The following is a 19947-nucleotide window of genomic DNA, read 5'->3' as shown; positions in this document are numbered from 1 at the left end:
ATACCCCACTGTGGCCCTACAAAGCCATTTGGGGCATGGAATATTGTGGGGAGAGGGGGGATAGAGCAGCCCCGGGGCTGGCTGAGGGGATGGGGAGGTGACAACGTGCCTGTCCCCAGGTTGCCAAGTATGTGTGGCACCGGAGGGACCTGCTGGCGCTCAACCTCAGCCGCGTCGACTTCCTCCTGGGTGAGTCCTGGCACCCAAGGGTGCTCTGGCTTTAACTGGGTGCTGGGGGGAGGCACCCCTGGCCTGGCCTGTGGTGCTGGGGCAGCTGGAGTGGCCAGCCAAGGATGCTGCTGCCTTCAAGGGATGCTGGTGCCCCCCAAGATGCTGGTACCCCAAAGGGATGCTTTTACCCCCAAGATGCTGGTACCCCAAAGGGATGCTTTTAGGCCCGAGATGCTGGTACACCACCCTGAGATGCTGGTACCTGCTGAACATGTTGGTACCTTCCCCTGGGGATGCTGGTACCCCCTAAACATTTTGATACCTTCCCCTGGGGATGCTGGTACCCCCTAAACATGTTGGTACCTTCCCCTGGGGATGCTGGTACCCCAAAGGGATGCTGTTACGCCCCCAGGGATGCTGATACCCCTCCCTGTGGATGCAGGCTGGTTTTGGGAGCCCATGGCACAATTCCCCAGCCCGGGATGCAGGGTTCAGCTGGGCTGGAGGAAGGAAGGGCTGGGAGCATCCCCCGGCTCCTATCTAAGCATTGGGGATCCGGTAGCTTGAGCCAGGAGAAGCAGTCGGTGCTGCTGGATCTGTGTGTCCTGTCCCCTGCCTTTTTTTGTTTACTGGTGGGGGAAGGATGTGCCCAGCAGTGTCATTGTCCCCAGGCCTCTTTGAGCCGGGTGACATGGTGTACGAGCTGGACAGGAACAATGAGACGGATCCGTCCCTCACCGAGATGGTGGCTGTAGCCATCAGGATGCTCCAGAAAAACCCCCGGGGGTTCTTCCTCCTGGTTGAAGGTGGGACAGGGGGAATATGGGGATGCAAAGGGGAGTGGAGGGGATGTGGGAGTCAAAAGGAGGGTGGTGGGGATGCAAAGAGATGGGGATAAAGGGGGTGGTGGGGGGATAAAGGGGGATGCAAAGTGGGGAATAAAGTGGGAAATAAGAGGGGTGATGGAGGATAAAGGAAGAGGGGTAATATTCAGGGGGGATTAAAGGAAATGCAAAGGGGGAATAAAGGAGGCACAAAGAGGGACATAAACAGTGAGATAATGGGGACCATGGAGATGTCAAGGCGGGGATAAAGGGAGTGATGGGGGAATAAAGTGGGGAATAAAGGGACAGTGAAGGATGAAAAGGGGGAGATAAAAGGGGGGATGGGGGATGCAAAAAGCATGATAAGCAGGCAATGAGGGATGTCAAGGGGGTGATAGGGGGATGCATAGGTAGGATAAAGGGGGTTATGAGGGCTGTCAAAGGGGGATGGAGGGCGATGCTGAGCCGTGCCGGGTACCGCAGGAGGCCGCATCGACCACGGGCACCACGAGGGGAAGGCAAAGCAGGCGCTGCACGAGGCGGTGGAGCTGGACCGGGCCATCGGGCTGGCCACTCGCCTCACGTCGGTGCAGGACACGCTCAGCGTGGTCACCGCCGACCACTCGCACGTCTTCACCTTCGGCGGCTACACCCCGCGAGGGAACCCCATCTTCGGTGAGTCCGTGGTGGGCACGGGGTGAGGAGACACCACAGGGACAACGCGGGGATGTCCCCATCGCGCTGATGGTGCCGCCACCGGCAGGTCTGGCTCCGATGCAGAGCGACGTGGACCGCAAACCGTTCACCTCCATCCTCTACGGCAACGGCCCCGGCTATAAGATAGTGGCAGGGGAGCGCGAAAACGTCTCCGCTGTGGATTTCGGTGAGTGGGTTTTGGGGCAAAACCCCCTGAAATCATAACAACCTGGGTAAATCAGTGCCTTTCACTGCTTATACTGATCTGGGGCTATCTTTTACCCCAGCGCACGCTGACTACCAGGCGCAATCAGCCGTGCCCCTGCGCCAGGAGACCCACGGCGGGGAGGACGTGGCCGTCTTCGCCCGCGGCCCCATGGCCCATCTCCTGCACGGCGTCCACGAGCAGAACTACATCCCCCACGCCATGGCTTACGCCGCCTGCATCGGCTCCAACCGAGCCCACTGCAACGCTGCCGTCCGCCCCGGTGCCTCCGTGCTGCTGCCCTTCCTCGCTCTTCTCTTCCTCCTCTGCTAAAGTGCCTCTTGCAAAGCACCGAAGGGGTGTGTGTGCGAGGGGGGATTTATTTTTAATTCCTGCCTCCCTCCTCCCTTCTCTTTGGGTTTTTGTGGATGGCAGCGCCCGGGAAAGAGGAGAGCAAAAAAGAAAGACTCAGCGGAGCAAAAAAGCAGCCGCCGGCGGTTTCGTGCTGGGAGCTGCCTCTGTAAATACACGGTTCCTGCCCCTGTAATTAGCATCCTTGCCTGCCCTATCCCGATCCCACCGCGGGATTTGGGATGAGAGCCGGAGCCTCAGCGGATAAAACCCCCCTCTTTGAGCCAGACGCAGTGGGGCCGGGTCCCACATCGCTGCCCGGTGCCTTGGCTGAGGACTGAACCCAACTCACCACGTGTGTGGCGACCCCGAAACCACACGAAGATGGGAAAAAAGATTAACTCCCCGGGTTCATTTGTCCCCAAAAGTTGGGCTTTTTTTTTTGTGCCTTCTGCGTGATTGATTCCGCTTTAAAAGCCTTCGGTTTGAAACAATGCGCTGCCCCGGGAGGGATTTGGGGTGGGAACTGCAGGGAGAGGGGAGTTAAGGGGTGGTTGGTACCCACTGAGAGGGGGAATGAGGCGGGGGAGAACTGAGGCTGAAGAGGGGGCCCTGGCTGTGCCAATGGTGCTCTGAGTGTGCAAGCGCTGAGCCTCAGGGGTGCTTTGCACGTGTAAACGCCGTTGTTCGCGTGCAAGGGATGCTCTGTAGGGGCAGTGCCACCGGGGGTGCATGTGAGGACGTGCACACGAGCAGCCCCCCTGCACACCCCCAGCTGCATCCTGCGTGTGCAGCACCCCTAAACTCCCCATAGAGTACCCCGAACCCCCCATGAGCACCCCCAAACCTCCCCTGAGCGCTCCCCCCCCCCCTTTATATTTATTTACCAGCTTTATAAATAAATCCCTGCTCCGGTTTCCCATTAACCAGAAGGCTCTGGAGCAGGCGCTGGCCTGGATTGGGGGGGGGGGGGGGATGCTGTTGGGACACCCCCACTTCTCCCGGCGCCCTTCGCACCCACAGCGGCGGCATTCCCGACCGCGGCACAACCGCTTCCCAGCCCCCGGCTATGTTTAACCGGTTTTGGGGGGTTCGGGGCTGGGGGAGGCGGGGGGGGGGAACCGCTTTTCCTTGGCCGGGGGTTTGGAATGGTGCCGGTGGCCACCGGCCAAAGGCGGCTCCCGACGCCGGGGTGGCCGCGGAGCCAAAGAGAGGGGTTGGATGGGTGGTTTATGGGGGGGGGGGGGTGATGGAGGCGTGCTTTGCCGTGCTTTGGGGTACCCACAGCCTCCCCCCTCCTAGATAGCGGTAACTCGGAGGTAGGCTTTGCTCAGCCAAAGCCCCGAATTTGGGTAAATAACTCCCCAAAATGGGTGAATAACGCCCCAAAAATGTGTAAATAACCTTCCCAAAGTGATTGAATAACCCCCCAAAATGGGTGAATAACCTCCAAAATGGATAACCCCCCAAATGGCTAACTAAAACCCCAAAAATGGATAAATAACCCCCGAAAATGGATACATACCCCCCAAAATGAATACCCCCCCAAATGATTGAATAACCCCCCAAAATGGGTGAATAACCTCCAAAATGGATAACCCCCCCAAATGGCTAAATAACACCCCAAAAATGGATAAATAACCCCCAAAATGGATACATACCCCCCAAAATGAATACCCCCTCCAAATGATTGAATAACCCCCCAAAATGGGTGAATAACCTCCAAAATGAATAACCCCCCCAAATGGCTAAATAACACCCCAAAAATGGATAAATACCCCCCAAAATGGATACATACCCCCCAAAATGAATACCCCCTCCAAATGATTGAATAACCCCCCAAAATGGGTGAATAACCTCCAAAATGGATACCCCCAAAATGGCTAAATAACATACCAAACATGGATAACCACCCTAAAAAGAGTAACGCCCCAAAATGGGTGAATAAGGCCCCAAAAATGGCTAAATATCCCCCCGAATATGGATAAATAACCACCCTAAAAAGGGTGAATGATGCCCCAAAATGGGTGAATAACGCCCCAAAGATGGGTACATAACCTTCCCAAAATGATTGAATAACCCCCCCAAACGGGTGAACAGCCTCCAAAATGTATAACCCCCAAAATGGCTAAATAACACCCCCAAAATGGATAAATAACCCCCCAAAATGAGTGAATGATGCCCCAAAGTTGGTGAATTAGCCCCCAAATAATGGGTACATAACCCCCCCAAAATGGATACATACCCCCCAAAAATGAATAAATAACGTCCCCAAAATGATTGAATAACCCCCAAAATGGGTGAATAACCTCCATAATGGATAACCCCAAAAATGGCTAAATAACTCCCCAAAATGGGTAAATTTGGGTGATTTCAAGAGCACCAGCTCTGATGTGTGAGGTTTTGTGACCCCCCCCCCATTGCCCCGCAGCCATAGCGATAAATAAACCTTTATTTTATACAGGACTCACAGGAAACACAAACACGATTTGGGGGGGGGGGCTTGAAAAAATAATCCCCTCCCCCCCCCCCCCCCCCCCCCCCCCCCCCCCCCCCCCCCCCCCCCCCCATTCCAGCATCTGACCCATTCCGGAGCTTTTTTCCCTTAAAATAAAGGGGGGGGGGGGGGGGATGGGGGGACAGGGGGATTCCCCACTTTGGGTTTACCCTGGATCTGAGCCCCCATTTTCCTTAGGGAGGGGGTGATGCTCGGGTCGGACCCGCTTTTCATTTTGGGGTGACAGCAAGGGGGGGACTTCATGGTCCATCACGACCCCCCCAGGGGGATTTGGGGTGATGGAGATTGTCTGGAGGGTGGGGACACCCCCATTTTTGGGGGTGTCCCCCCATATCCTACATTGGGGACGATGGCTTCAGCTCCTGGCACATGGGGGGGTTGACACCCCCTCAGGGATTGGGGGGGTTAACTACGAGCCCTGTGCAAACGGACATCAATGGGTGCACCCCAATATAGGTGTCCCCATACTGGGGTGCACTGTGGGGGGGGTGGGAGGAGTCACAGCCTCACCGGATGAGGGGGGGGCCGCTCCAGCTGGATTTTGATCTCGGGGCAGGGGGACTCAGGGGGACGTCGGCCTGGAGAGGGGGGGGAGATGTAGGGGGGGGGGGGACACACATGAGTTGGGGTCTCCCCCCCCACTAAAGCCCCGCAGTGCCCTGACGCCCCGGTGATGGGCTACCTGTGGGGGTGCCGGGGGGCTCATCCGGCCACGGGGTGTCGGTGAAGGCGTCGCGGTGGGTCCCCGAGGGGGAGCGGTTCTCCTAAGGATGCACGGGAGGGGGTGCTCAGGGGGATGCTGGGTGTCGTGTCCGCCCCCCCCCTTCCGCATCCCAGCACCCGTGATCCCCCCCCCCGCCCCCCGGCACCCCGGTACCCGTCCCGGCTCGCTCGGCTCCTCGGGGGCGCTGCCGAAGCTGCTGCCGCTGGAGGAGGAGCGGGAGAAATCCGGCGGCTCCGGCTTCTCCCTGCGGAGGGACCGGTCCCAGCCGTGGGCAGAGGCTGGCACCGCGCCTGGGGCCACCGCCACCACCCGGCCCCGAGTCACCCTGTCCTTGGGATGTGCCCTCCCTGCGCTGCCTTTGTCTCCGCACCACCCCATCCCCGGCGTAACCCATCCCTGTGCCGTCTCGTCCCCACGCCGTCCCATTGCTGGGGTGTCCCATCCCCGGGTCACTCTGTCCATGGAGTGTCCCATCCTGTGCTCCTCATCCCCCTGCCATCCCATCCCTCAGATGTCCCATCCCATCACTTAGATACATCATTCCCATGCCATCCCATCCCTCAGATATCTCATTCCCATGCCATCCCATCCCTTAGATACATCATTCCCATGCTATCCCATCGCTGGGATGTCCCATCCCTGTGTCACTCTGTCTATGGAGTGTTCCATCCCACTGCCCCTCATCCCCCTTCCCATCCCATGCCATCCCATCCTTCAGATATCCCATCCCTCAGAAATCCCGTGCCCATGCCATCCTACCCCTCAGATATCTCATCCCCATGACTTCCCATCCCTCAGATATCTCATTCCCACGCCATCCCAACCGTCAGATATCCCATCCCCACGCCATCCCAACCCTCAGATATCCCATCCCCATGCCATCCCCACCCTCAGATATCCCATCCCCACGCCATCCCAACCCTCAGATATCCCATCCCCATGCCATCCCATCCCTCAGATATCCCATTCCCATGCCATCCCATCCCTCAGATATCCCATTCCCATGCCATCCCAACCCTCAGATATCCCATTCCCATGCCATCCCAACCCTCAGATATCCCATTCCCATGCCATCCCATCCCATCCCCATGTCCCACACCACCACACCAATGTGTCCCCACGCCACCCCCCCCGTGCCACCTCCCCTCCACACCACCCTGTGCCCAGGCCACCCAAGTGCCACTCCATCCCTGTGCCACCCACCCCACCGCTCCCACTTGTCCAGCTCACTGATACCTTGTCCCTGTGCCACCCCGTCCCTGTGCTATCCCACATTGTCCTGTCCGTACCACCAGGTAGGTGCCACCTTGTCCCAGTGTCATTCCATCCCTGTGTCACCCTGTCCATCCACCTGCTGCTCCATCCCAGTGCCCTCCAGTCCCCATGTCACCTCATCCCCTTGCCACCCCATCCCAGTGCCAGCTCCCTGTCACTGCATCCCTGTGCCACCCCGTGTTCTGTCCCAGCCCAATGCCCTCCAGTGCCACCCTGGCCCATTGCATCCCTGTGTTACCCCACACCAGTACCACCACATCCCCGTGCCACCACGTCCCACTGCCACCCTGTCCTTGCACTGCCCCATCCCATTGCCCTCCAGTCCCCATGGCACCCTGACGTCACTGTCCCCATGTCACTTCAACCCAGTGCCTCTATGGCCTATTGCATCCCAGTGCCACACCATCCCAGTGCCCACCAGTCCCTGTGTCACCCCACTCTGTGTCACCCTGTCCCTGTCACCCCATCCCTATACCACACAATCCCATATCGCTCCTCCCCATGTCACCCTGTCCCATGTCACCCGATCCCCACGTCACCCCATCCTGTGTCACCCCAACCTTACGTCACCCCATCCTTGCATCACCCCAACCATGTGTGTCCCCAACCCTGTGTCACCCTGTCCCCATGTCACCCATCCCTGTCACCTCTTCCCCTGTCACCCCATCCCCTGTCACCCCAACCTTATGTCACCCCAACCCTGAGTCACCTCGTCCTTGTGTCACTCTGTCCTCATGTCACCCATCCCATGTCACCCCACCCCTGTGTCACCCCTTCCCTGTGTCACCCATCCCCTGTCACCCATCCTGTGTCACCCCAACCTTATGTCACCCCAACCCTGAGTCACCTCGTCCTTGTGTCACCCCATCCCCATGTCACCCCACCCCTGTGTCACCTCTTCCCCTGTCACCCCATCCCCTGTCACCCCAACCTTATGTCACCCCAACCCTGAGTCACCTCATCCTTGTGTCACTCTGTCCTCATGTCACCCATCCCATGTCACCCCACCCCTGTGTCACCCCTTTCCCTGTCACCCATCCCGTGTCACCCCATCCCCTGTCACCCATTCTGTGTCACCCCAACCTTATGTCACCTCAACCGAGTCACCTCGTCTTTGTGTCACCCCATCCCCATGTCACCCCACCCCTGTGTCACCCCTTCCCCTGTCACCCATCCCCTGTCACCCCAACCTTATGTCACCCCAACTGAGTCACCTCGTCTTTGTGTCACCCCATCCCAATGTCACCCCACCCCCATGTCACCCCACCCCTGTGTCACCCCTTCCCCTGTCACCCATCCCCTGTCACCCCATCCCCTGTCACCCCAACCTTATGTCACCCCAACCCTGAGTCACCTCGTCCTTGTGTCACCCCGTCCCCATGTCACCCATCCCATGTTACCCCATCCCATGTCACCCATCCCATGTCACCCATCCCGTGTCACCCCATCCCATGTCACCCCATTCTGTGTCACCCCAACCTTATGTCACCCCAACCCTGAGTCACCTCATCCTTGTGTCACCCCGTCCCCATGTCACCCCACCCCTGTGTCACCCCTTCCCCTGTCACCCCTTCCCCTGTCACCCATCCCGTGTCACCCCATCCCCTGTCACCCCATTCTGTGTCACCCCAACCTTATGTCACCCCAACCCTGAGTCACCTCGTCCTTGTGTCACCCCCTCCCCATGTCACCCATCCCGTGTCACCCCATCCCGTGTCACCCATCCCGTGTCACCCATCCCGTGTCACCCATCCCATGTCACCCATCCCATGTCACCCATCCCGTGCCACCCCCTCCCCGCGTCCCGTCCCGGTGCGGGACCTGTCCTGGTGCCGCTGGCTCTCGGGGGAGCTGTGCGCGGAGCCGGTGCCCTCGGGGGTGGCGGCGGGGCCGTCCCTGTGCGGAGGAGGGGGCGGGCACTGGGGTGACACCGGGAGGGGACAGCGGCCGCCCCGCCCCTCTCCCTCTCCGGTACCGGCGCTCACCTGCCGGCCGGCGCCTCCTGGATGCTCTCGATGCCGATGGCGCTGGAGCGGCGGGAGCCGAGCGGGCCGGGCCGCCGCCGCGAGGGGCTCTTCCCGGGCACCAGCAGCGCCTGCGGGGCGCCGTTAACCGGGACCGGGTGTCGGGATGGGGGGGGGGGGCACCCATGGGGAGGGGGGAGCACCGCGGTACCCACCTCTTCCACCGAGCCCAGCCCGATGGCGCTGCCGCGGCGTCCGCGCCGGCTCCCGGGCACCAGCAGCGACTGCGGGGGGGCAGCGGGTGAGAGACCGGCACCGGGCACCGGGAGGGGCGGGGCTACACTGGAGGGGCGGGGCCACACGGGAGGGGCGGGGCCACACGGGAGGGGCGGGGCTTGAGAGTGGGGCCGCTGATCTGCGAGGCGCGGGAATAACCCCCTGGGGGGCGTGGCCTGAGATGGGAGGGGCGGGTCCAGAGCGGTGCGGGGGGGGGGGGGCGTGGCTTCGCCAGGCTCCCGCAAGCTGATTGGCTGAGGGAGAGGTGGGCGTGGCCAAGGCGCAGGGGGCGGGGCTCTCCTCGGGGTCCCCGGTGCCGGTCCCCCCGCGCCGCACCTTGAAGGACTCGAAGAAGCCCGGCGCGGCCGCGCCGTTGTCCGCACGCTCGTCCTCGGGGCCCAGCCCCAGCATGGCCTGGCTGCGGGCCTGCAGCTCCTCGTGCAGCGTCTCCAGCAGCGCCGCCCGCGTCCGCTCCTGCGCACCCGCACCGCTGGGAACACCCACAGGGAGAGACCCCCGCGAGGGAGACACCCACCCCACCCCACCCCCGTGCCCGTCCGCACACTGCCCATGGCACCCATGTGCACAGCACCCACAGCATCCATGGGCACATCATCTATGGCACCCATGTGCACAGCACACACAGTATCTATGTGCACATCATCTATGGCACCCATGTGCACAGCACCCACAGTATCTATGTGCACATCATCTATGGCACCCATGTGCACAGCACCCACAGTATCTATGTGCACATCATCTATGGCACCCATGTGCACAGCACACACAGTATCTATGTGCACATCATCTATGGCACCCATGTGCACAGCACCCACAGCATCCATGGGCACAGCACACACAGCACCCATGTGCACAGCACACACAGCACCCATGTGCACATCATCCATGGCACTCAGTGTGCACAGCACCCACAGCATCCATGGGCACAGCACCCACAGCATCCATGTGCACAGCACACACAGCATCCATGTGCACAGCACCCACAGCATCCATGTGCACAGCACACACAGCACCCATGTGCACAGCACCCACAGCATCCATGGGCACAGCACCCATGGCACCCATGTGCACAGCACCCACAGCACACATGTGCACATCATCCATGGCACTCAGTGTGCACAGCACCCACAGCACCCATGTGCACATCATCCATGGCACCCACTGTGCATAGCACCCACAGCACCCATGTGCACAGCATCCATAGCACCCATGTGCACATCATCCATGACACCCAGTGCGCGCAGCACCCATAGCACCCAGTGTGCACAGCACCCACAGCACCCAGTGTACACAGCATGCATAGCACCCGTATGCACAGCACCCATAGCACCCATGTGCACATCATCCATGGCACCCAGTGTGCGCAGCACCCACATCACTCAGTGTGCACAGTACCCATAGCATCCAGTGTGCACAGCACCCACAGCACCCATGTGCACAGCACCCACAGTACCCACTGTGCACATCATCCATGGCACCCAGTGTACACAGCACCCACAGTATCTATGTACACAGCACCCATAGCACCCATGTGCACATCATCCATGGCACCCAGTGTGCGCAGCACCCACATCACTCAGTGTGCACAGTACCCATAGCATCCAGTGTGCACAGCACCCACAGCACCCATGTGCACAGCACCCACAGTACCCACTGTGCACATCATCCATGGCACCCAGTGTACACAGCACCCACAGTATCTATGTACACAGCACCCATAGCTCCCAGTGTACACAGCACCAATAGTACCCCTGTGCACAGCACCCATAGCACCCATGTGCACATCATCCATGGCACCCCAGTGTACACAGCACCCACAGTATCTGTGTGCACAGCAGCCATAGCTCCCAGTGTACACAGCACCCATAGCACCCATGTGCACAGCATCCACAGCACCCAGTGTACACAACATCCACAGCACCCACAAGCACCTAGTGTACACAGTACCCATGCGCACCGGACCTACTGCTTCAGCAGCACCCAGTATACACTACACCGACAGCACCCATGTGCACACGGCACCCACAGCACCCATGTGCACAGCAGCCACGCACACATCATCCATAGCACCCAGTGTATGCAGCACCCACAAGCACCTAGAACACAGTGTACAGTACAGTGCACAGTCCCCATGTGCACTGGACCTGCAGCTTCCACAGCGTACACAGCACCCATGTGCATGCTTACATGACACCCACTTCCAGGCACAGCACCCACATCCTTAGCACCCAGATCTGTGGAACTGGGTGCTGTGCCTGCAGTGGGACCCTTGAGTGCCGGGCACAACGTGGGTGCTGTGGCTGCAAGGGGCACCCTCATCCACAGCCCCACTGAGTGCCCAGCACCCACATATTGTACCCAGCACCCATGGGTGCCACCGCAGCCCCCCAGCACCCACACGTCACCCACCTCCAGCTTGGCGAACTTCTCCGCCTTGTAGCAGGCGTACTCGGCATTGATGAGCTTCGTGAGCAGGAACTCCTGGAACTCAGGGCCCTGTGGGGCAAGGGGCAGCCCTTGGGTGGGTGCCACCCTTGCCCCCCCCCCCCCCATACAGCACCCATGGGTGCTCACCTTCCTGAACACAGCGGGGTCGGGCAGCGGCGGCCCGAAGAAGGGGACATCATCACGGGCAGTGACGGAGACCTGCGGCAGGGAGGGGGTGATGGGGGCACCCAATGCACCCAGCGCCCCATGGAGGGGGAAGGGGGGGGGGGTGCACCCACTGGGTCGGGGGTGGCACCTTGTAGAGGGGCCCCTGGTCGCTGCCCTGCTCCAGCTGCACCACGACGAAGGCGTGCAGGAAGTTGGAGGCGATCATGTCCGGCACGAAGGGGGTGTTCTCGTCCTGGAACACCACGGCCACGATGTCGTTGCCGATGTGGCGCTTGCGCTGCAGCTGAGGGGACATCGGGGGGCGTCGGGGGGTCAGGGAGGGACAGGGAGGGTGGAGGGGACAGGGGCAAAGGGAATGGCAGCCGCTGCGCCAGATGGGTGCCCAACAGCGCCCGTGGGTGACCATGGGGCTTCGGTATCCCATAGGCGTTCCCCAGCATCCATGGGTGCTCTGCCATCCCCCTGTATGCCATAGATAGCATGGATATCCCCCCAGCACCCATGGGTGACCATGGAGCTTTGGTATCCCATAGGCATTCCCCACCACCCTTGGGTGCTCTGCCATCACCCTGTACACCATAGATAGCATGGATATCCCCCCAGCACCCATGGGTGACCATGGATCTTCGGTATCCCATAGGCATTCCCCACCACCCTTGGGTGCTCTGCCATCACCCTGTACACCATAGATAGCATAGTTAGCTCCCCAGCACCCATGGGTGACCATGGAGCTTCAGTATCCCATAGGCATTCCCCAGCACTCATGGGTGCTCTGCCATCACCCTGTACACCATAGATAGCATGGATATCCCCCCCAGCAGCCATGGGTGCTCTGCCATCCCCTGTATGCCATAGATAGCATGGATATCCCCCCAGCACCCATGGGTGACCATGGAGCTTCGGTATCCCATAGGCATTCCCCACCACCCATGGGTGCTCTGCCATCCCCCTGTATGCCATAGATAGCATAGGTATCTCCCCAGCAGCCATGGGTGACCATGGAGCTTCGGTATCCCATAGGCATTCCCCACCACCCATGGGTGCTCTGCCATCCCCCTGTATGCCATAGATAGCATGGATATCCCCCCAGCACCCATGGGTGACCATGGAGCTTCGGTATCCCATAGGCATTCCCCAGCACTCATGGGTGCTCTGCCATCCCCCCGTATGCCATAGATAGCATGGATATCCCCCCAGCACCCATGGGTGACCATGGAGCTTCGGTATCCCATAGGCATTCCCCACCACCTTTGGGTGCTCTGCCATCCCCCTGTATGCCATAGATAGCATAGGTATCTCCCCAGCAGCCATGGGTGACCATGGAGCCTCGGTATTCCATAGGCATTCCCCACCACCCATGGGTGCTCTGCCATCCCCCTGTATGCCATAGATAGCATGGATATCCCCCCCACCACCCATGGGTGCTCTGCCATCCCCCTGTATGCCATAGATAGCATGGATATCCCCCCCAGCAGCCATGGGTGCTCTGCCATCCCCCTGTATGCCATAGATAGCATAGGTATCTCCCCAGCAGCCATGGGTGACCATGGATCTTCGGCAGCCCATAGACATCCCCCCAGCACCCATGGGTGCTCTGCCAGTGTCTGCATCCCAAAGATGCTCCCCACCATCCATGGATGGCAATGGAACTTTGACATCCTCTAGACATACAGACATCCCTCCAGCACCCAAGGATGCCCACAGAGGTTTGGCATCTCATAGACATTCCCCAGCACCTACGGGTGCTCTGCCAGTCTCTGCATCCCATAGATGCTCCCCCATCATCTGTGGGTGACCATGGAACTTTGACATCCCATAGACACCCCCCAGCACCCATGGGTGTATTGCTAGCCCTTCTGCTCCATAGATGCTCAATAGCACCCAAGGGTGCTGTACCAGCCACTGTGCCCTGTAGATGCCCCCCAGCACCCATGGATGCCCATGGAGCTTTTCTGTCTCATTGACACCCCCCCTAGCACCCGTGGGTGCTCTGCCTCCCATAGATGTACCCCCGTGCACCCATGGGTGTACTGCTAGCCCTCCTGTCCCACATATGCTCCCCAGCACCCATGGGTTCCCCAGACACCCCTGCACTCCATGGTCACCCCCATAGCACCCATAGGTGTCCCACCACCCCTTCCACCTCATGGGGGCACCCTAGAACCCCCTGTACCTCCATCCCCCCCCAGCACCCATGGGTGCCCCACCTGCTGCGCATCCCCCTCGGTGTAGGGCAGCTTGGTGGAGACGTGGAACATGATCTCCTTGTCTCGGAAGTGGCAGTAGATGGACTCGCTGCCCGTCTGCCCATGGGTCACATCCAGCCCCCCCCGGAACCTGTGCACAGAGGGGGACACCCTGAGCCCGGCAGCACCCATGGGTGCGCTCCCCCCGCCCCCAGCACCCAGCGCCCCATCACGCACCCCTTGAAGTCTCGGAGCTGCACCCGCTGCCCCAGCACGTCCAGGAACTCGGTGAAGGCCGGGCTCTCCTCCGTGGTGCCAAAGAGCTCCTCCTCGGACGTCTGCGGTGGGGAGGAGGGTGGGTGCACCCCAGCACCCACAATGGGACCCCCCCCCCCATCCCGACCCCCCCACCCCGTACCTGCCCCAGCTTCTGGTAGATGACCCCAAATTTGAAGTGGTTGCTGAGCACGTGCTCGTCGAAGGCGAGGATGAGGCGGGAAGCCTGCGGGAGCATGGGGAGGGTGGGTGGGGGGCACCCATGGGTGCCCATGGGCGGCCCCGGCCTCACGCCCCTCTCACCTTGGGATAGAGCACGGGGTAGAAGCGATCCACGTTGACGTCCTCGCACACCAGCTGCGGGACGGATGTGGGGTGAGATGGGTGACCCAGGGTTAGGGGGGCACCCATGGGTGCTGCTGGAGGTGAGGCAGTGGCACCCACCTTGGCCATCTGCACCACGTTGGGGAACTCAGCTAGACAGGAGATGGGCACCACGTCGTGCAGGGTGCGGGTACGGGTGCTGTGGGGTGAGGAGGTGGTCAGGGTGGTCCCCTACCTGGAGGCAGCACCCATGGGTGCCCCCCAGGGCCCCTGCTCACCGCAGCAGCAGATGGAGGTGCTCCTGCTCATCGTACTTGAGGGAGAAGACGAGGTGGCCCAGTGCTGGGTCCAGGGAGTAGTAGTTGAAGTGCTCCTGTGGGGAGGGGGCCGAGCACCCATGGCTGCGCCAATGGGTGCTCACACTGGGAGGCACCCATGCCCATGAGCACCAATGTCCATGAGCACCCATGACCATGAGCACCAATGTCCATGAGCACCCACGATCATGAGCAACAATGCCCATGAGCACCCATGCCCATGAACACCCAATGTCCATGAACACCAATGCCCATGAGCACCCATGCTCTTGGAGCACCCATGCCCATGAGCACCCCATGCCCATGAGCACCCATGCCCATGAGCAGCAATGTCCATGAGCACCCACACCCATGAACACCCACACCCATGAACACCCCACGCCCATGAACACCAACGTCCATGAACACCTATGCCATGAGCACCCCATGCCCATGAACACCAATGTCCATGAGCACCCATGCCCTTGGGGCACCCATGTCTATGAGCACCAATGTCATGAGCAACTACACCTATGGGCACTCATACCCATGGGGCACCTTTGGGATGCTAAAGGCCTGTAGGTTCCCCATGCCCATGGACACTCATGTCTATGAGCACCCATGCCATGAGGCACCCAGGTCCCTGAGCACCCATAACCCTGAGCACTCATCACCCCAGGGCACCCAGGTCCATCAGCACTCATGGGCTTACATGCACTGAGCCACCCATACCCATGAGCACCCATGTTATGGGGCACCCAGGTTCCTGAGCACCCCTACCCATGGGCACCCATACTTATGGAGCCCCCATGCCCATGCCATGAGCATCTATACCCATGTGGCTCGCATGCCCATAGATATCCACACCCACAGGTCCCCCATGTCCATGAGCACCCATATACATGAGCATACTGGTCACGGGGCACCCATGTCATGGGGCACCCATGTCCATGAAAACCCATGCCCAAAGTTATCCACACCCATGAGTCAACCTTGTTCATGAGCACCCATGTGCATGAGCACCCTGCTCATGGGACACCCAGGTCCATAAGCACCCATGTCATAGGCCATCGTTGCCCATGGGCACCTATCTGCATGAGCACCCATGCTTATGAGGTCTTCATGCCCAAGCCCACCCATAGCCACAGAGCACCCATGGAGCACCCATGGAGCACCCACAGAGCCTCACCTTGCCCAGGAAGTGCTTGCGGTAGATTTTGGCTGTGTGGTTCCCCTCCAGCTTTGCCCGGCCGCTGGGTGCCGGGGTCGGGGGGGACTCGGGTGCCGCGCTCAGCTGATGGTTGGTGCCCTCGATCCAGTAACCCCCAAACTGCGGCAGGAGGATGAGGGGGAACGGCCCCTCCCGGCCCAGCACCTGCACCCACAACCCAGATGGGTGCTCAGCACCCATCATTGACCACCCCGCTGCTCGCGGGCCCTGGCACCCATCTCTGGAGGGAAGTGGGTGCTCTACCTCGTGCACGCTGGGATAGGGGATGTAATCCTCTTCCGTCTGCAAGACAACGGTGGGTGAAGGCCATGCTGGTACCCATGGGTGCTGGGGTCGGTGAAGGCCTTGCTGGCACCCATGGGTGCTGGTCGGGTGCCCCCACTCCACCAGCGCCTACCTTGAGCGACGGGGGGACGGCGTGGCGCTGCTGGGCCATCCTGCTGCCCTGCGGGACATGGGCGCTGTGGGTGCCCATCACCCCACCTTGAGATGAGCACCCTTGGGTGGGGAGCACCCATCGGTGCTTACCTCGGGGTGGGGCGGCCGAGGGGGCGGCGGTGCTGGGTGCAGACAGGTCTATGTGGTGCGGGGGGGTCCTGGGGGGCCCATGGCGCTTCCTGGGGGCGAGGGGGAGCTCCCCCACAGCCCCCTTGAGCCGCGTTAACCCTGAAGCCTACTGACGGCAGCGGGCCCCGGCACCCCCGGAGGCCGCCCCCTGCGGGCGGGAGGCGGCGCCGCGCGGGGCAGCACCACGGACAGCGCCGAGCCCCGTGCAACGGCCCCGGTCCCGGTGCAAACGGGTCCGTGCCCGTTCCCGTGTCCCCCCCCCGCCGCCCCTCCCGGTGCAAACGGACCCGGTCCGTGCGTGACCCTCGTGCAGGCACAAACCCGCGTGCAAAGGAGCCCCGGAGCCAGCGGGACCCATCCCGGGCCAAGCGCGACCGGGGGCAAACGCGACCCCGGTGCCAACGCGGCGATGTCACCGGTCCCGGTGCACGCAGGACCCGTCCCCCCCCCCGCACCCGTGGGCCGCAGCGTGACCACCACCAACACCCCCCCCCCTTCCCCCCACCGGGTCACCCTGCGCTGGTCCTGGGGGGGTTCCCCCGCATCGTTTCGCTCCCCAGCATCGCTTTGCTCCCCCCCCCACCCACAGCACTCAAAGTGGGGGGAGCCCGGGGGGGGGGGGGGTGACCCAAATCTGGGGCGAGGATGGGGGGGGGGTCGGGCACAGATGATGGGGCCGGGTTGGGGGGGATCTGGGGCAGGTTGGGGAGGGGCAGGTTTGGGGGTCCGTTAAGGGATGGGGGGGGGGGGGGGCAGGTTTAAGGGGTAATTCATGGGGGGGATATCGGGGAGGGGCAGGTTTGGGGGGGCTGGGGGGGGGTGTGTGATCCCCCCGCCCAGGCCCGGAGCATCCCCCCCCACCCCGCGCTACCGGTACCGGCTGAAGGTCACCGGGGAACCGAGCCCCCCTCCCCCCCACCCCCGGTGCTGCACCGGAGATGGGGGGATTGGGGGGGGGCACGGCGGGGGGTGCCGAAGGGGGGGGCCCCGGTCCCCGCGGAGCGGCACTTACCGGAGGGGCGGCGGGGCCGGGGCCGGTACCGGAGCGGAGCCGGTACCGGAGCGCAGCGGAGCTGGGGCCCCGGCGCTCGCAGCCACCGCGCCGCGTCACGTGCGGCGGGGCGGGGCGGCCCCTCCGGGGGCGGCCGGCACCGGGAACCGGCACCGGAACCGGGAACCGGCACCGGGAAACCGGGAACCGGGAAACCTCGACCAGGAACCGGCACCGGAACCGGGAACCGCAACCGGAGAATGGCACCGGGAACCGGCACCAGGCAACGGCAACCAGGAAATGGCACCAGAACCAGGAAGCAGCCCTGGAAATGGGAACCGGCAACCGGACACTGGCAGCACCGGGGAAGGGCACTGGAACAAGGAACGGGCACCAGGAACTGGGATCTGGCACTGGGAACGGCCTCGCCCCATCCTGTGCTCCCCCATCCCAGCATCCAGGTCCCCCTCATCGCTCCCCAAAGCTGGGGACACCCCCAAACCCCTCCCTGCTCCCCAGGGAACCGTCTCCACCCGGGTGCCCCCCATCACTCCATGAGCCTCTCCCACAGCACCCAGGGCACAAGGACCCCCAGCACCCACCTGCCCCCTGGGGCTACTTTGGTGTCAGGAAGGACATCCCAGTTTGGGATCCCCAGCGAAGGGCTCCTTGGGACACACTGGGATACCCAGGAGCTGCCCCAGCCTTTGAGCATCCACGGGTGCTGCGCTTCCAGGCTCCAGTAAGAACCATTCCATGTGCCACAGCCACTGTGATTCCCACTCCAGCCAGATCCCACTTGCTCACATCCCACCACCCTTTTTTGGATGGCCTGGAGCAGGATGTGGGGCTTAAGATCTCACCCACCCCATGTGTGTGCACTTCCATTGAGGCTTCAACAGCTCAAACCACGATTTTAATGGGATAATGCTTGGAAATAACAGACACAACAGGAATTTGGGCCTTTGATCATGTCTTGTACCCGCAGCACATCTGTCGCACACAGAAACATGGATCCAGCTCCTCCCTTCCCACCAGGGTGAGAGGTTCAATTCTGCAATGTCACAAGCTCCAGAATGTTGAGAAGGTAAAAAACCGGGGCAAAATAACAGCAAATGGGGAAAAAAAAACCCCATATGGAATTTCCAAGGAATATGTACACAAGCGTGGGCTTCAGTCGGGGAAGGAGGAAAGCTCCTGGAGGATGGAGCAGCTTCAGCACGCTGAATTCCTGCCCTGTCTTTACCTCTGGAAAGGCTCCACGGGTCCACACTGCTCCCCCCAAAATCACCTTCTCGAGTTCCATGGCTCCCTGAGGCCGGGAATGGGCTTGGGAATGGGCAGCTCTAGTTGAGCGGAACCGGCAGGGAATGGGGAGGGAGCCTCCTGGGAGCTACAGGTGTGAAAACCAATCGTATTTATTAGTGCATTCCTGACACAACGAGGGCAGAGGAGGGGAAAGGAACGCCTCTTCCCATGGGAAACACGGCACGCGCTGGGGCCCCTTGGTCTGAGGGGAAAAAAGCTGCTCTCAGAAGTCACAAAACCACCCAAACGTTGCCCAAATCCCCCCCACTTCACGCGGATCCAGCGGTTATCGGAGCCCATCGGAGCTTTGGGCCATTCCCGGGCCCCGGCGGCAGGACCCAAAGGGGGGTTTTGGGTGAAAGAAACGAAGATTCGGTGTGGGAAGGAGCCAGACATTCCTCACAAGTAACAATTCCTTTACTTCCATGCGGCACGGAACGAGTACGAGCGGATCAAAGACAGGATTATCCGGAAGAAGCAGGTTGCGCCTAAAGAGTTCCTCGAGAACGGGTCAAGGAAGGGGTTGTTGGATGGGATCAGGACCCTCTGCAGACAACACCACGTGGGGCTGAGCCGGGGCTGGATGAAACCCCAAAGAGGGCCCCGCTGGCGCCAGGGCAGGGCGTCCTCCAGTGCAATCTGCTTTGACATAAGGCATTTTGATTTCTTTAGAGGGGGGGGCAGTCACTTCCGAATGGGATTCTGCCTTCTGGAAGAGTCAAAGAGTTCAGTCCTGTGTCCACCTGCTCTGTTTTAATGCCCTACCCATGTCAAAATCCTCTTCCCTTCTGGTTGTGCCTCTGTTGCCAAGGCTTAGGAAACCATCAGTGGCCAAGTAAACCAGTCCCTGAGGAGGAGAAACAACCAGCAAGAGGTGATGATGGTCACAGGATGGAGATGATGAAGGGAGCGTGGGCTTAAATGAATGGGGAAGGGAAAGCCAACCCCCAAACTCACCTTTAAATCCTTCTTCAGGCATACAAACTGGGGAGGGAAAGGAAAAGGCACCGTGTTAGCAACCTTCCCAGCAGCTGTTTCTTAAAGGATCTTTTCTACCACTGAACCTCCTGTGGGCACTGACATTGTGGAGTCATGGAATGGGTTGGGTTGAAGGGACCTCAAAGCTC

General features: G+C 61.0%; 3 protein-coding genes across 12 annotated transcripts in view; 1 reads left to right on the top strand and 2 right to left on the bottom strand.

The window, feature by feature from the left end:
* Nucleotides 1-2443, top strand: part of ALPL (alkaline phosphatase, biomineralization associated) — a 9367-nt gene extending 6924 nt beyond the window's left edge. For both annotated transcript variants that reach the window (XM_062630146.1, XM_062630145.1), the window contains exons 8-12: nt 120-189; nt 843-977; nt 1479-1670; nt 1759-1878; nt 1979-2443. In XM_062630146.1, the coding sequence (XP_062486130.1) occupies nt 120-189; nt 843-977; nt 1479-1670; nt 1759-1878; nt 1979-2229 (768 nt within the window). In that variant the 3' untranslated portion in view covers nt 2230-2443. The remainder of the gene's footprint in view (nt 1-119; nt 190-842; nt 978-1478; nt 1671-1758; nt 1879-1978) is intronic.
* A 2482-nt stretch (nt 2444-4925) lies between these two features.
* RAP1GAP (RAP1 GTPase activating protein) lies at nt 4926-17661 on the bottom strand. 6 transcript variants are annotated; one of them, XM_062630139.1, is made up of 22 exons: nt 17534-17661; nt 16483-16630; nt 16352-16399; nt 16198-16236; nt 15913-16098; nt 14706-14800; nt 14548-14626; nt 14407-14460; nt 14246-14329; nt 14065-14165; nt 13849-13978; nt 11769-11924; nt 11600-11671; nt 11435-11521; nt 9341-9478; nt 8944-9012; nt 8750-8859; nt 8586-8660; nt 5643-5733; nt 5448-5529; nt 5276-5343; nt 4926-5183 (listed from the first exon to the last, which is right to left on the bottom strand). In XM_062630139.1, the coding sequence occupies exons 3-22, from the start codon at nt 16388-16390 to the stop codon at nt 5175-5177; spliced, it is 1764 nt and encodes a 587-aa protein (XP_062486123.1). In that variant the 5' UTR covers nt 16391-16399; nt 16483-16630; nt 17534-17661; the 3' UTR covers nt 4926-5174. The 6 variants fall into 6 exon arrangements, 5 of the variants coding, with proteins under 5 accessions (XP_062486123.1, XP_062486127.1, XP_062486126.1 ...); XM_062630143.1 differs by having other exon boundaries at nt 16483-16603; nt 17534-17659; XM_062630142.1 differs by having other exon boundaries at nt 16483-16627; nt 17534-17638.
* A 1558-nt stretch (nt 17662-19219) lies between these two features.
* Nucleotides 19220-19947, bottom strand: part of USP48 (ubiquitin specific peptidase 48) — a 32444-nt gene continuing 31716 nt past the window's right edge. For 3 of the 4 annotated variants that reach the window (XM_062630134.1, XM_062630137.1, XM_062630136.1), the window contains 2 exons: nt 19778-19804; nt 19220-19667 (listed from right to left, as the gene is read on the bottom strand). In XM_062630134.1, coding sequence (XP_062486118.1) covers nt 19645-19667; nt 19778-19804 — 50 coding nt within the window. In that variant the 3' untranslated portion in view covers nt 19220-19644. Of the gene's footprint in view, nt 19668-19777; nt 19805-19828; nt 19897-19947 lie in introns of those variants that run through there. The other variant, XM_062630135.1, reaches the window with a different exon arrangement.

The sequence above is a fragment of the Pezoporus occidentalis genome, unplaced genomic scaffold (genome assembly GCF_034315485.1).
Source record: "Pezoporus occidentalis ecotype Australia unplaced genomic scaffold, CSIRO_AGI_Poc_V1 ctg349, whole genome shotgun sequence".
In the NCBI taxonomy this organism is placed as follows: domain Eukaryota; kingdom Metazoa; phylum Chordata; class Aves; order Psittaciformes; family Psittacidae; genus Pezoporus; species Pezoporus occidentalis.
This window is presented reverse-complemented; position numbering and strand designations above follow the sequence as displayed.